Source organism: Pelodiscus sinensis, chromosome 29 (assembly GCF_049634645.1).
Source record: "Pelodiscus sinensis isolate JC-2024 chromosome 29, ASM4963464v1, whole genome shotgun sequence".
Taxonomy (NCBI): Eukaryota; Metazoa; Chordata; order Testudines; family Trionychidae; genus Pelodiscus; species Pelodiscus sinensis.
The window spans coordinates 9277678-9293143 of NC_134739.1; the positions used below are offsets into that span (position 1 = coordinate 9277678).

The following is a 15466-nucleotide window of genomic DNA, read 5'->3' on the forward strand; positions in this document are numbered from 1 at the left end:
TGCCAGCAGGTATAGATGATTGGAGCTCAAATGGGGTGAGCTGCGGAACCTCTTTTTATACCCCTTGGGTCATGTAGGCTTCTTCCTGGTTTTAAGTGGCCAATTAGGAAAAATGGCTTTGAATGCCAAGTTTCCCACGAAGGGTGCAAAGCATAATTTACACCTGGGAAAATGCAGACATCGGGCACCTCTGGTATGTGATGGGCGAAGATTCCTCTCTGGGACAGTGCAGGCGTGTCAATTACTGGTACTAGCCATCAGGGCGACGGGAGGTCCCGGGTCGTCAGCTAGCCCATTTACTGTCTGGTTTCTGTTTATGGTAGAGTCAGGGACAGGCAGCACACCTGCGTTCCCAGGGCATCAAAGGCTGACTGCCTTTCTCTTGCTCTCTGGGGGGGGGGGGGGGGACAAGATGGGGTTCGTGGAAAAACAAGATGGGGTTTGTGTCTGGCTACAACATGTCTGCCTTTGGTGTATTATTATTAATAATTCTGCCCTTTCCATTTAGTAGTAGTGGATCAGTGCTAATGTCTTGTTGCTCCTAATATGCTTAAAAAACTCCTTTGCTTTCTGGCTCAGCAAGTGTTGGGGTTGTTCAGTTGCTGGAGCAGGAAGCTAATGTACCTGCGTTCTAGCCCAAGTTCTGGGAAGGGAGTGTAGCCTAGTGGGTCAGAGCAGGGGTCCTGGGAGCCAGGACTCTCTCGCCTTGCTCTCAAGATGCCCTTTATCCCATCCGACCCTGGGCTGGGTGACCCGAACCCGCCACCCTGCCCTCCCCAGGTGAATGCCCTATCCCCTAGGCCATGCCGGAAACTGTTACGCTGACTGGGTCTGGGAAGGGAGTGGGGTCTAGTGGTCAGATCAGGGGGCTGGGATCCAGGACTCTCTCCCTGGCTCTGGGAAGGGAGTGGGGTCTAGTGGTCAGATCAGGGGGCTGGGATCCAGGACACTCTCCCTGGCTCTGGGAAGGGAGTGGGGTCTAGTGGTCAGAGCAGGGGGCTGGGAGGCAGGGTCGCAATGGGGAAGCTTCCTGTGACCTTGCAAAGGCGATAACTGCGCCACTGAGGGTGTGGTCCATCTGTTTCTCTCCAGACAGCAACTTCATCCTGGCCAACGCTCAGGTTCACCGCGGCTTCCCTATCGTCTACTGCTCTGACGGCTTCTGCGACCTCACTGGCTTCGCCCGCTCCGAGGTCATGCAGAAGAACTGCAGCTGCCGCTTCCTGTACGGGGCGGAGACCAGCGAGTCTGCCCTGCAGAGCATCGAGAAGGCGCTGGACGGGAGGCAGGAATTCCAGACTGAGGTCGGCTTCTACAAGAAGGGCGGTGAGTGGGGGCGGCGGCGTGGGGCAGGCCGCGAGGTCGGGATCCGCAGCACCCATGGGGACCAGCCTCAGAGGAACCGGCTCCTGCCCCTCAGCGTAACAGCATGCCGGAGGGAACCCTAGCCCAGAAGCTTCTCCCAGAGCCCCAGGCCATCCTGTGGACCCCTCGAGTGGCCGGCTGATGTGGGGTTAACAGCCTACTACTGCTGCCAGCTCCTGGAGTTACTCCCGCAGCTCCCTTCTTAGAGAATGTGGGGAGAGTTGGGTCCCTGCTGGCTAAGGGGGTGGCGGGCACAGCGTGGTCTTGGAATGGGGCTGCTGCTGACTAGCCCTGCCCGGGGGAGGTGGGCCCGCCCTGTGGGTGTCTGGCTGCGATGTGGCATGCCTGGCTCACCTTGTTCCCCTTCTCCCCGCAGGAGTTGCCTTCTGGTGCCTGCTGGACATCGTGCCCATCAAGAACGAGAAAGGGGAGGTGGTGCTCTTCCTCGTCTCCTTCAAGGACCTCTCGGAGAGCCGGGGCAAGGGCCACCCGAGCGACAGGAGAGATGGTGCGCCCTGGCCAGGGGGCGGGCAGTGGGGCTGGGCGGCGTGTGTCTGGGGTGGGGGCCTGGCATGGCGGGGACAGGCCAGCGTGATCCTGGTGGCATCTGCTTGGGGCAAACGTCCAGCCCCGTGGTCCCTTATTCCTGCGCCCCCTTCTGCTCCCCATAACCCCGTGTGGGGGGGAGGGAATGGGAAGGAGGAGGAGGCCCTCGTGGGATGGCCGCTGCGTCCGCACCCGGGGCCTGCACTGGGAGAGGGGCCGGCCCCAGTGACGCGGCGCCGGCCCCGGTTCTGAGCCGCTCCCTCTGTGTTTCAGAGAAGCACCGGACCAAGAAGGCAGGCAGCTCCCGCCTACGGGCGGCGCGCAGGCAGGGCCGCACGGTGCTGCACCAGCTCACCCGCCAGTTCGCCGGGAAGGAGCGGGCCGAGATGAAGATCAACAGCGTAAGGACCCGGCCCCTGCTCCCGGGGCTTCCCTCCTGCTCTCCCCCCTCCTGTGCCCCCTGGCCTGTTCCCCCTGGCCTGTTCCCTGTGCCTTTCGCCCCTCCCCTGCCTCTGTGCTGGGCTCCTTGGCACCCACCTGCCTTCAGCGAGCCAGGTCCTGCATCCCGCTCCCCCTGCCGGAGTCCGGCCACGTGGTCCCTTATTCCTGCGCCCCCTCTGCTCCTCCTAACCTGGGGTGTTCCCGGCGCCCTCCCCCCAGCCCCTGCCCGTTCTCCCAGCCCCCGACGGCTTTTCCAGCTGCCCTGAATTCCAGCCCTCCCCTGGCAGGCAGCCTTGCCTGGGCCTGCCTGTTGATTCTCTGCCGGGGACCAGCTCTCTCTTCCCAGGGCATCGGGCTCCCCTCTCGCCCCAGAGCGGAGCAGCGGGCAGCTGAGGCCCGTCGGTGCGGTCCCGGGCCTGCTGTGTGAGCCTCGGTCTGAGCTGTGAACTGACTCCGCGCAGCCAGAGGGGAAGGAGGCGGGGGCGTAGCGTGATGGGCTGGAGTGTGTGGAGAGCGGCCGGCCGGGGGCAGGTATTCGGTGCCTCTCGCCTGCTGTCAAGGAAACCCAGTTACTCTGCTCAGACCAAGGTTTCTCCTCTGGGGTAGCCCAGTGCAGACACCGGCATGAACACAGAGGTGGGGTCTGTGATGGACTGGGCCGTGTCTGGGCACAGCTGAGGGCGTCCGCTCAGGGAGAATTGCTCAAATCCGGGGCTCCTTACAGCCCCCAGACTGGTGACCTCTCCAAACAGGCCACAGACCAGTCCCACAGAGCGCGTCAGCTGCCTGCCTGAAGCCTCCTGAGCAAAACCCCTCCGACACCCCAGCAATATCCGTGCCCCAGATGGCCCCGGGCCTCATACACAGGTGGGGGGGTCCTAGCACCCAATCCCACCTACCCCGAACAAGTTCTGTCCGGTTCCAAGAAACCAGCCACAGATCCCTGGTCAATTTACCCTTTGGACCTTACCCACAAATCATGCTGGGCCAATCCTTTAGAATCTAAAACTAAAGGTTTATTATCACAAGAAAGAAAAGCATGAGAGTAAGGTTGTTAAAGAATAGTACGTTACATGCACCGAATCCCCCAGTCCTCGATGCAGGCTCTAGCAGAGATGTTACAGCTGCTGGTTTAAAAGTTCTTGTTGCACATCCTAGGATCAGGATGGGTTCACAGGTCTTTCTGGCTCTTCTATCCCTGCATTGCTGCCTCTGGGATGAAGTGCTGAGCTGAGAACAAGATGGAGACCACCACATGGCCTATGTATCCCTCCTTCCTGGTCTCTTCTTGGCTACAGCAGGTCACCTGGCCCACGGCTTATTCCTGTGTCCCCTGCTGGTAGCTTTTAGGTATGAGTCACCACTCATTCTTTAGGTGTGTCCTTGGCCCATTGAGTGCCATTGTCCCACAGGGCCTCGCTGATTAGCATGTCCATAGGCCGGGCTCTGCCCAATGCTCTACTACATGCAGAGAAGTATTCAGCATCTACACAGATTCCTAACTACACACACAGACATTATACAATCATATGACTAGTGTACATAGGATCCGCAGACAGTAAGCTCCTATTCAGTACCCCCCAATCCTGCACCCCCGTCTGCAGCAAGACGAGACTCCACAGCCGGTAGAACAGAGAGGGTTTGTTGCTTCTCCAGGATTCAACCCAGCATAGGTGTGGTGTGGACATAAGGAGTCGGGGGCTGGCAGCTCTAGACCCCTTGGGGTGGGGTCCACAGGCCCCCGAACCGTCAGTACTCAGCTTAGCCTCTTCTCTCCATGTTTTCCCCGCCAAGACAGCCTCTCCCAAAACCACAGAACACACGACCCCCCAGGTAACCACACCCCTTCCTTTGCTCAGGTGAGAAGCCCAGGCCGGCGGTGAAATTTTGGGGTGTAAAGAGTAAAAAAATAAGAAAGCGCTGTCAAACTTCAAACAAAAATTCAGTTTTCTCCAAATTTCAGTTGTGTGGACGTAACCCCCCAGACTTCTCTCGAGTCTGGGTGACCCCCACTTATAGACACAGGCCAGTGGGGGTCACCCACAGCCCAAGCACGGCGACCAGCCTGGCCGCCCGGCTCCTAAGATGCTTGAAATGCAGAACCGCAGCAGGGGTCGGTCCCGGACCCGGCGTGAGCCAGGACTGAGCCGGGCTGCTGGCCAGCCTGCTAAAAACTGTAGCTGGTTGGGAGGTGGGGGGAATGCGTGTCGTCTCCCGCGTTAACCTCCACGCTTTTGCGTATCGGTTAATCTGTTCGTCGACGACTCTGTGACATCCCTAGTGTGGACGGACCCCTGACAAGCTGGAGGGAGGTCCCTGAAACCCTGCTGTGGCGCAGTGGGAGGGGCTGTCTGCTCTGTGACCGGGTCCCCTTGCACTGGGATGGGAGATTCTCGCTGACTCTCTCAAATGTGGATTAACCCAGGCTCAGCCTCCCAGGGAGAGACAAAGGAAGGAGGGTGGAGACCAGCACCTGGCTAGGGGGCAGGGCTGGAAGAGAGGTTGGTAGTTTCTGGCTGGTATCATGCAGGAAGCAGCCTAAGCAAGGGGCTGGGATTTAGGGGCCCAGTCTCCCCCATCTCAAGGGGGGGCTGAGGCATCCTAGGCCTGCCCTGGAACCAGATTACATCCGTGCTGTGCTGTATCCTGGAGCAGCAATAAACTCCCTCTGTTCTACTGGCTGGCGGAGTCTGTCCGTGCCATTACGGGGGTGCAGGAGTCGGGGGAACCCCAGCGTGCCGCCACACCTGCCTCTGGAGGGGAGACCGCAGCAGCTCTGTCTGTTGCTTAGCCAAGAGCAGGGCAAGAGGAGCGTGAGCTGGGGCTCCGGGTGCCTCTGGAAGGTTTCTGTCGCCCTGCAGTGGGCTCTCGCCTCTGGCAGAGCAGAGCCCGTGGCCGGGAGCTGAAGCCAGACCAGGGCGTGCTAGAAACCCGCTGCCCGTTTCTAGCCAGGAGGGTAACTGAGCCGGAGTCTTTGTCTCTGGGAACGTTGAAATCCAGCCGGGACGTCTCTTTGGGTGTGTCTAAACTACATGGCTCTGTCAATGGATTTAAATAATCGTGGCTCAATTTAAATTTAAATGGCTGCCATGCTGAGCCGACAAACAGCTGATCAGCTGTTTGTCGGCTCAGCGTGCTAGTCTGGACGCTCCCGTGCCGACCTGAAAGCCCTTTATCGACCTCCCCGTTATGCCTCGTAGGATGAGGTTTACTGGGGAGGTCGATAAAGGGCTGTTATGTCGGCAGAGGAGCGTCCAGACTGCCCCGATCTGCTGACAAACAGCTGATCGGCAGAGCAGGGCAGCCATGTAAATTTAAATGAAGCCGCGATTATTTAAATCGCCGCTTCATGTCCCTTTGCCGACCAAACAAATCTACATGGCTCCATCGACGGAGCCGTGTAGTCTAGACGTACACTTTGTGAACGCTGCGCTCCAGCTGGGCAGGCGAGAGGCAGGAACTGCCGGCGAGGTGCTGTGCACCGATCACTCCAGATGGTCCCTAAATCCACCCGTGGGCAACAACTAACCAGTCACGTGGGGGGGCCTGCTGGCCCTGGTTGGAAGGGGCGGTGTTTATCTCCTTGCCCTCAACTGGCATTTCCCTCCCTCCTTCCACCTGCTGGCTTCTGTCCTCCACCCCAGAGGTGGCTGCATCCCGGAGGAGTGTTTACTCTGGGCGAGCGGGGCCGGAGGGAGGTGTTTCCCGGCGCTAGTCCCCAGTGCTTTGTGCTTTGCCCCGGGACAGGGAGGTGGGAGACTGCAGCCCTGTTCCTCCGGACTGCGCATCTGGGGCACGGATTAGCGGCCCCGTGGTGGAGCTGTGAGGCAGGCGTCCCGGAAGTGGAGATGGGCACTCGCTGTGCCCTTGGCTGCCGAAGCCACGAGCGTTTGCACCTGGAACTGTTTGGGGCCAGGGCGGGCGGCCCCCGGGGATTACGGTTAATAGCATTAGCGGGAAATGAATCTAGAGGCTGCGCTCGGGCGTCCTGCCCCTGGCACATCATCAAGCCGCTGCCGGGGTGACCTTAGAGCAGCCTGCGCGCCGGGGGCTGCTCCCTTTGGAGCCTCAGCTGGTAGATGTGGCCTGTGTCCCGCGAAGGGGGCCCGGCGGGAAGCCCTGCTGGGCTGCGATCTCCCTTCCCGGCCCCCTTCCTCCTCTCACTGTTGGGGGTCAGCAGCCCCGGCTCTCAGCCCTGGACAGCTCGGGCGTCCTCTGCCCCGGGAGTGGGCTGCCTGCTCGGGGCGGCCCAGATTGGTGCTGTAGGATTGCTTGGAAAGAAGGCGGGTGGCAGCGCAGGGGCCGGCTGCTGTAGGGTTGGTGGGGGGCAGGTGGCAGCGCGGGGGCCGGCTGCTGTAGGGTTGGGGGGGGGCGGGTGGCAGCGCGGGGGCCGGCTGCTGTAGGGTTGGGGGGCGGGGGCAGCGCAGGGGCCGGCTGCTGTAGGGTGGGGGGCGGGGGGGAGGGCAGGGGCCGGCTGCTGTAGGGTGGGGGGGCGGGGGCAGCGCAGGGGCCGGCTGCTGTAGGGTGGGGGGCGGGGGGGAGGGCAGGGGCCGGCTGCTGTAGGGTGGGGGGGCGGGGGCAGCGCAGGGGCCGGCTGCTGTAGGGTTGGGGGGCGGGGGCAGCGCAGGGGCCGGCTGCTGTAGGGTTGGGGGGCGGGGGCAGCGCAGGGTCTGGTTGGAGGCTGGACTAGGGAGCGTTAGAAGCGCAGGTCCCAAGCGCCTAGTGGCTGGGCTTTTCCCCGTCCTGCTGGGGATGAGGCAACCCCAGGCCCTAGTCAGGCCTTGCCTGCAGCAGCCCCCCGAGGGCTGGGCAGAGGGGTGCAGCAGGGGGCGCTTACCGGCTGGTTGTTTTGGGCTCGGAATGGGCCGGGGGGCAGTGGGTGTCGGGGTCTCTGTGCCCTGCATGGGGACTCCTGTCCTATGTCACAGGAGCTCCCTGGGGCAGGGGCCTGGTGCTCCTCCCCTCAGCGATCCCGGCTGCAAGCCCCTCACCCCGGTCTCCGGCCTGGTGCGGATAGCCATGGGGGCGCTCCCCCTCCCCGGGCACCTGCGTCTCAGCAGAGGCCTCCCTTCCCCAGGACGTCTTCGAGAGCAAGCCCTCCGTTCCCGAGTACAAAGTGGCCTCGGTGCAGAAATCCCGCTTCATCTTGCTGCACTACAGCATCTTCAAGGCCCTGTGGGACTGGCTCATCCTGCTGGCCACCTTCTACGTGGCCGTCACCGTCCCCTACAACGTCTGCTTCACCGGCACCGAGGACAGCCTGGCGGCCGCCCGCAGCACCATCGTCAGCGACATTGTCGTGGAGATGCTCTTCATCCTGGGTAGGGCTGGCGCCGGGCCGGGCGCCGCTGTGTGGCACCCGGGGAGGGCACTCGGTGTGGGGCTGGGGCCCACCGGGCCCTTCCCGGCTGGGGACAGGGCGCCTGCTCTCCCAGCTGAGCTCTGTGCCAGGGCGCGTTCCCTCCGGTAGCCCCCAGGCCAGCTCGGAGGGCTTGCTGCTGCGCCCCACCGCCCCAGTCCCCGAATGGGCCGGGTCAGAGCCCCCCGTTTCCAGGCTGGCATCCGCCCCAGGCAGCAGGGCGCGCCCAGGCAGGGCTCCGGCAGTGACCGGCTCGGTGCTCCTCTCCAGACATCGTCCTGAACTTCCGCACCACCTACGTCAGCCAGTCGGGGCAGGTGGTCTACGACACCCGCTCCATCTGCCTCCACTACGTGGCCACCTGGTTCTTCGTGGACCTGATCGCCGCCTTGCCCTTTGACCTCCTGTACGCATTCAACGTGACCGTGGTGAGTGCGAACCCGGGGCGTCCCAGAGACGGCCGGGCTGCGGGGTCTCTGTCGCGGCTCCCCCGGATCCACCCGGGCGCAGGGCTCGCCGGCTGCCCCCACGCCTGCCAAGGACCCATGGCTGCGCCTGCAGGCGCCTCCGTGCCTGGGCATTGGGACACAATGAGGCTGCCTGGGCTCCGAGACGCACCCACGTGCCCAGACACCTGCCCACGCAGGTTCCACGCGGACACACGCTGCTGCGCCCACCCTGTTCCAATGGGGCTGAGTCCGCACAGCGGCTGGGGTGAGCTGGGGAGGGTCCGGGCCCCCATCCCGCCACAGAGGCCCTGGGTTGGCCCCACGGATGCATTCGGGGTGCCATATCCACCCCAGGCACCAGGAAGAGGAGCGGGCTTTGGCGGCCCAGCCCACGCGCCGTGGGAATGGATCCCCGTGCATGGGCCACCCGCAGCCGAGCCTCTCCTTGCAGGCGCTGAACCAAAGCCGCCCGCTGGAAGGGGAACCTCGGGGCAGGGGGCTCTAACCCTCCGGCCACGCCCCCATGTTGAGCTGCTGCCCGGCGTGAGAACTGGGGCTGCAGCAGGACACCGGCCAGCTGGGGGCAGGGCAGTGGGGCCGAGGCCTGGGGGGCGCTGGGTGGGAGCCAGTCCCATGCTGGGCTCTGCCCAGGGCTGTTTCTCCCCCCTGTGATTCTAGAAGGGGGCCACTTAATGAACGTTGGTAGGTGGTCACAGGCTGGCTCCACTCCCTGGAAGGGGCGGGGCTGGGGACAGAAGGGGCGGGGCTTGGGACAGAGGGGGCGGGGCTTGGGACAGACGGGGCGGGGCTGGGGCTAGTCTCCCCTTGGGGCCGGAGGCTTTGAATTAAAAACTCAGCAAAGGGCTCCCGACTCCAGCCCCTGCCGGGGTAGCGCCGCCACCGTGAGGCATTTCAATAGGATCCTGCTGCCTGGATCGGTGCCACGGGCCGCAGGCTGTCCATAGAAAGCAGCCAGGTGCCGTGGCCGGATCGATGTGCTGCGGGGGCCCGATCCAGCCCAGCCCTGCGCTCGTTCTTTAAGCTGTTTCCCGTCCAGCTGCCCAGGCGCCCGCGGTGCGTGACGGCTGCTTCTGCTTCTCTCCCCGCTCGCCGCCCCAGACCTCGCTGGTGCACCTGCTCAAGACGGTGCGTCTCCTGAGGCTGCTGCGCCTGCTGCAGAAGCTGGACCGCTACTCGCAGTACAGCGCCATGGTGCTCACCCTCCTCATGTCCATGTTCGCCCTGCTCGCCCACTGGCTGGCCTGCATCTGGTACGTCATCGGCCGCAAGGAGATGGAAAGTAACGACCCTCTGACCTGGGACATCGGTGAGTCCCGCGGGGCCTGAGCCCCAGTGGGCCAGCCCAGGGCTCCTAGGTTCTGCAGCTAGCTCTGGGAGGGGAGTGGGATCTAGTGGTTAGAGCCGGGGGGGGAGGGGTGGAGGCTGGGAGTCTGGACGCCTGGTTCTAGCCTAGCTTTCCCATGGGCTGCCAGTGTGCTCGAGGCAAGTCGCTGCCTCGGTTTCCCCACTCGCGCAAGGTGGGTACGGAGGCTGCCCCACGTCCCGGGGTCCAGGAGTGGTTGCGGAGGGCGTTGGCAGGCGGGACGCTCTCAGTGAGCGGTGCCAGGGACCCGCTGCAGCCCTCAAGGGAGGCGGATGCAGGGTCTGGTGAGGGCCAGACACTGGGCCGGGCTGTGCCCTCCGGGGGGGCGTGGAAGCCTGAGCAGTCCTGGGAAGGCGGTAGGGTGGCCAGAGGACAGTCTGGCTGGGCCAGGGCGGCCTGTCCCTTCCGCGGGGGGAGTCCAGCTGCCTGCAGCCACTGGAGTGAGGCGGGGCCCCCCGCTGCGTGCAGGAAAGGAAGGTGCAGGGGGAGCTCTGCAAGCTGGGGGGTGGCCGGGCAGCCGTGGGCCTCTGGATGCATTGCGGGGGGGGGGGGGTGTTGGCTGGCTGAGCAGGGTTTGAATGTCTCTTGCCAGGGAGCCGTTGCCTGTGAGCTCCCTGGCCTGGCAGAGCGGTGAGGAGGCGCTGGCTGCAGGGGGCCGATGAAAACACGTCTCCTCGCCCTGGCGCCGGGTGCGCGGGCCCCTGCATTGACTGGGTGCCAGGGGCTCAGTCCGTAGGGTCCCCGGGCGGACACCCCTCCAGTGCGACAGCCCCTCTCGGGGGGCCACTCTCTCCCGAGGGTCCGCCCCCTGCCTCCTGGGACGGCGCCTCCCTGAGCCCCCAGCCTGGCTCTGTCGTGGGGGGGGTCCACTCTCTCTGGCCCCCCGGGGCCTGCACTCCCAGAGGGAACAGCCCAGCCCGGAGCAGCGCCCAGCAGGCATCACACAGGAGGGTTTATTGAGCTTTGAACCAGCAAAGGATCCCTCAGGCCTGTCGGCCTGCTCCCCCCACACCCCGCTTCCCCCCTCTCCCTGCACAACCCAGCCCAGCCCATGTGGGTCTCCCTGCCGCCAGGGGGCCTGCCTGCTCTCTCATTGCGCAGGTCAGAAGCCCCCTTCTTCCAGCTGAGCCCCCAGTGTCCCCTCCAGCCGCCCCTCGCCTGCCCAGGCTAAACAGGGCACCTGGGCTCCTCTCGTCCCTCCTTGGTTCTCCCCAGCCGGGACCCCCTGGGGCCTCTCTCTGCAGCCCATTGGCCTCCCTCTGGCCAGCGCCGGCTGGGCCCTCCAGCTGGGTCTCCCGGTCGCCGATCGCTGGGGGCTCCAGTTCTGCGCCGTTGCCTGTCACAACAAACTCCCCCTCCCCTCGTTACACCCGTAACACCCAGGGACACTGAGTGCCCCCCCCCCCACCTACGGCCCCGGAAACCCCCCAAATCTCCCCCACTTGGTGCCACCAGCGAGTTGAGCCCTGAGCACCTAGCACGCCCGAGTGTCCAGCCCCGTGGTGCGGCGGGGGGGTCGCGGCACCGCTCCGGCCGAAGCCCGGTGCCATGGAGTGGGCCCCGGCCCTCGTGGGACGGGAGTGACCCAGCCGTGGGGCGAGGCACCGCAGCAGCGCGTGGGACCCAGCCCGGCACCAGGCCTGCACCGTGATGATGCCCAGCAGCAGAGGAGGTGCTGCGGGGGCCCGGCGGGCTGGCTGCCAGGGCTGCTCGACCAGCCTGACCCCCCATCCCCAGTGACTAACCCTGGCTGTGCTTGGCAGGCTGGCTGCACGAGCTGGGCAAGCGGCTAGAGGCGCCCTACATCAACAACTCGCTGGGCGGCCCGTCCGTGCGCAGCGCCTACATCGCCTCCCTCTACTTCACCCTCAGCAGCCTCACCAGCGTCGGCTTCGGCAACGTCTGCGCCAACACTGACGCCGAGAAGATCTTCTCCATCTGCACCATGCTGATCGGGGGTGAGCCGGGGGGCCCGGCAGGGGGACGGGTGCCCTGTGCTGGGGGGGAACCGGGGGGGCCTAGGCACTTTGTGCTGGGGGGGAGCCGGGCGGGGCCGGGCAGGGGGACATGCGCCCTGTGCTGGGGGGGAGCCAGGTGGGGCCGGACAGGGGGACATGCACCCTGTGCTGGGGGGAAGCCGGGGGGGGGGGCTAAGCACTTTGTGCTGGGGGGGGAGCTGGGCGGGGCCAGGCAGGGGGACGGGCGCCCTGTGCTAGAGGGAAGCTGGGGGAGGCCTAGGCAGTTTGTGCTGGGGGGGGAGCCGGGCGGGGCCAGGCAGGGGGACGTGCGCCCAGTGCTGGGGGGCAGGAAAGACTCCTCGCGGGCGGGTTCCCCCAGCGTGGCGGGCTGGCAGCCGCCGTGGTGCAGGGACTCTGCCTTGGGCTGGTTCAGCCCGGGGTGCCTGCCAGCGTGGCACTGAGCCGGCACCGGCCTCTCCCGGCAGCCCTCATGCACGCCGTGGTGTTCGGCAACGTGACGGCCATCATCCAGCGCATGTACTCCCGCCGCTCCCTCTACCACACCCGCATGAAGGACCTCAAGGACTTCATCCGCGTGCACCGCCTCCCGCAGCAGCTCAAGCAGAGGATGCTGGAGTACTTCCAGACCACCTGGTCCGTCAACAACGGCATCGACGCCAACGAGGTAGGCGGTGCCGCCGGGCCGGGCCTCCGCCAGCGGGGCTGCCCACGGGGCCGGCTCTCCGGGGGGTTGTGGCACTAGCTGATGCGTGCGCTTGCCCTGGCGGAATAGGATCAGAGAGTGGTGCCATGGGGCAGGGAGCTGAGCGCCCCACGTGTGCGGCTCAGTGTAATAACAGGTTCTAGGGGCCCTGCTAAGAGGGTCAGCTCAGAGCAAAGCTACTTACAGCCCATGATCGGGGCTCGTCCCCTATAAGGCACCAAACACACCAAGAGCCCTTCTGGTCACCACATGGGCTAGCAAGAAGCCCTACAAGCAGCTCCCCACCCCTCCAAGCTCCCCAGATCTCCTGTGTCACCTACCACCCATGTCACTCCGTGTGCAGATGGGAGGTTATGAAAACCAGTCTCATTGAATAAAAGGTGGTTCTGATCCCCGTGGACCAGCCAACTGAGACGCTTACCTGATGTTCCTGCTCATCTTTTCCTTCCATGTGTGGAATGAATTTTGTTATGTGCGCCAAGGCCTGCACAAATGTGCACCACCAAGAGAAACACAATCCTAGTTGTGGGTGCTCTGCTAATCTGCTGCAGGCACGTGAATCTCTCCTGAGCAGCTGCACAAGCGCACGGCTTGCAGGGAACACTGATCTTATCCAGAAATTACACGGTGCTAGTCCTTTAGAACCTAAAACCGAGGGAAGGCAGGAAGGAATTGGTACATCCAATATGTACCCCAGTTGCACAGTTCTTGGTGCAGGCTTGTCGCAGAGAGGGAATAAACCGCAGTCTTGCATCAGGTCTCTGGACCGCGTGCCCTGTTAGGCTGGGGCCTTCAGTCCTTGTGTAGATCTTTAGTTCAGAGCAAAGATCCTCCAGAGAAGCAGGGTTGAAGACAAAAGGGAGGGTTTCCAGGGCCCTTTATAAGTCCTGGGCCACGTGGAGGGGCTCCTGTTGTCCCCGGGGGGCTCAGTTCTTCCAGGCGGGTCTGACCATTCCTGGAACAGCGCCTCAGATGTGGCTTGGCACCTCCCCAAGCCCATTGTCAGCCAAGTACGTCTTGGTGGGCCAATCCGCTTGACTAGCCGTTCCCAGCCGTGGTGGCTAGCTGTTCTGCCGGCACGACTCCCGGAGCTAACAGAGCCAGTCCTCAGAGCTCTACATGCGCCCATGGTGCGTGTCCCCCAACAGTGTAACCGTAACCAGCAAACCATGAGCTGTAGTGCATGTCTACACCGGGGAATTATTTCAAAAAAACGAAATTAGAAATAACTCCCGAAATAACAATAGCATTCGCCTGGGGAGCGCGGGGTGGTGGGTTCGAGTCCCTCCGTCCACCCTGGGACCGGCCGGACAGCCAACACAGGCAGCCCCAGGGATGGAGTTGGCTCCTGCTTTAGGAAGGCGGGATAAGGGGCCTGCTGAAGAATTGAATGAGTGTGGACGCGCTCCCTCGACTCCGAGCCCCAGGAAGCGCCGGGGAGCAAATACTTCGAATGACTCTGCGGGGTAGTTATTTCGAAATAGCTGCCGCGGCGCATCCACACGCCCGCTATTTTGAAATCAGCGTGATTCCCTGAGGAAAGCAGTAGGACGGATTTCGAAATAACAGGCTGGGTAGGGAGGACGCGCTGCTTATTATTTTGAACCGAGGAGGGTTATTTCGAAATAACTCCCCCCGTGTGGGCCAGGGGGAATACGCAGACTGCTCGCTTGGTTACAGGAGTCAGGGCCAGGATGCCTCAGACCCCTTGGGTTAGGGGGTCCATCCCCCCCTCAGCTTAGGCTCTTTCCTTCATGTTTCCCCGCCAGCAACTGACCCTTCCCCCGAGACCTGGTTCATCTCGGCCTCCCTCCCTTTGTCTCTCCCCCGGGAAGAGCCTTGTTATGTGGTCAGGCTGCGCCTAGCTGTCTGGGCCAATCCACACGTGGGTGAGTCAGTGGGAATCGCACCTCACAGCGCAGGGGGACCCCGGGTTACAGAGCAGGCAGCCCCCCACTGTGTCACAAGGGACATCGTGTTCATCCGGTAACGTCCCCGCCAGCCTGGCCAGGCCGGTGTTGCTGGGCAGGGCGGTGACGCTCCGCACGGCGCTGGGACGGCGCGGCTCTGTCTGCCGTGGCGATGCTGACTCCCTCCCGCCGCTCCCCCCCCAGCTGCTGCGCGACTTCCCCGACGAGCTGCGGGCCGACATCGCCATGCACCTCAACAAGGACATCCTGCAGCTGCCGCTCTTCGAGAGGGCCAGCCGGGGCTGCCTGCGCGCCCTCTCCCTGCACATCAAGACCTCCTTCTGCGCCCCCGGCGAGTACCTGCTGCGCCAGGGCGACGCCCTGCAGGCCAACTACTTCGTCTGCTCCGGCTCCCTCGAGGTCCTCAAGGACAACATGGTGCTGGCCATCCTGGGTAAGGCCGTGCCCCGGGCCGGCTCCCGGGCAGCGAGTGCCTGAGGCGCGGGGGCCTCGCCGGGCAGCGGGCGGCGGTTGCTCCCCGGTGCCCATCCCCTGCACCCAGCTCAGACAGCGGCTGCGGAGACGGGCCCTCCAGACTGCGCCTCGCACCGTGACGGGAGCTGGCAAAGCCCCACCCTTGGGTTCAGGGTCTCCGATACGTCCTGAGGGGGCCCCGCGGCTGGTCCAAGCCACTGCTGGGCTGGGGGCGGCCCCCCGCACGGACGCAGGCCTGTCTTGGGGGGCAGTCCAGCTTGTCATCTCCCCCAAAGGGCTCTCCCTGGGGAGCAAGACGCCCGGCTGCCCCACTCCCAGCTGGGTCTAAGAAAGGGCACTGGAGCCTGGATTCCATTCCCGGCTGGAAGAGGGCCAGGCTCTGTGCCTCAGGTTCCCCTCTGGGCAGTGAACCCTCTGAGGCCTGGCCAGGGAGCCCCTCGTCCGGCTTATCCCCCTCTCCTGACGCCCGCAGGCAAAGGGGACCTGATTGGGGCCGACCTGCCCGGCAAGGACCAGGTGATCAAAACCAACGCGGACGTCAAGGCGCTGACCTACTGCGACCTGCAGTACCTCAGCCTGCGCGGCCTCTTTGAGGTGCTGGAGCTGTACCCCGAGTACTCCAGCAAGTTCCTGGCCGATATCCACCAGGACCTCACCTTCAACCTGCGGGAGGGCAGCGACATCGAGGTGGGTGCGCGCCGGTCCCGGAGCCGCCCCCTGCCCACGCCCCGGCCCCGGGGGATGCACAGGGCTTGCAGAGGGCGTTCGGGTCCCCTCAGCCCCAAGGGCTGGGCTGGTGAGGTGAGACAGCGGCTCCGAGTCGCTCCTGCAGCCG

The 15466-nt window shown here is 64.2% G+C and overlaps 1 protein-coding gene across 3 annotated transcripts in view; it reads left to right on the top strand.

The window, feature by feature from the left end:
• Positions 1-15466, top strand: part of LOC106733105 (voltage-gated delayed rectifier potassium channel KCNH4) — a 42091-nt gene that overhangs the window by 14538 nt on the left and 12087 nt on the right. For 2 of the 3 annotated variants that reach the window (XM_075911330.1, XM_075911331.1), the window contains exons 2-11: positions 1093-1326; positions 1742-1873; positions 2185-2312; positions 7430-7673; positions 7982-8139; positions 9280-9487; positions 11308-11502; positions 11988-12187; positions 14341-14590; positions 15104-15318. In XM_075911330.1, the coding sequence (XP_075767445.1) occupies positions 1093-1326; positions 1742-1873; positions 2185-2312; positions 7430-7673; positions 7982-8139; positions 9280-9487; positions 11308-11502; positions 11988-12187; positions 14341-14590; positions 15104-15318 (1964 nt within the window). The remainder of the gene's footprint in view (positions 1-1092; positions 1327-1741; positions 1874-2184; positions 2313-7429; positions 7674-7981; positions 8140-9279; positions 9488-11307; positions 11503-11987; positions 12188-14340; positions 14591-15103; positions 15319-15466) is intronic. The other variant, XM_075911332.1, reaches the window with a different exon arrangement.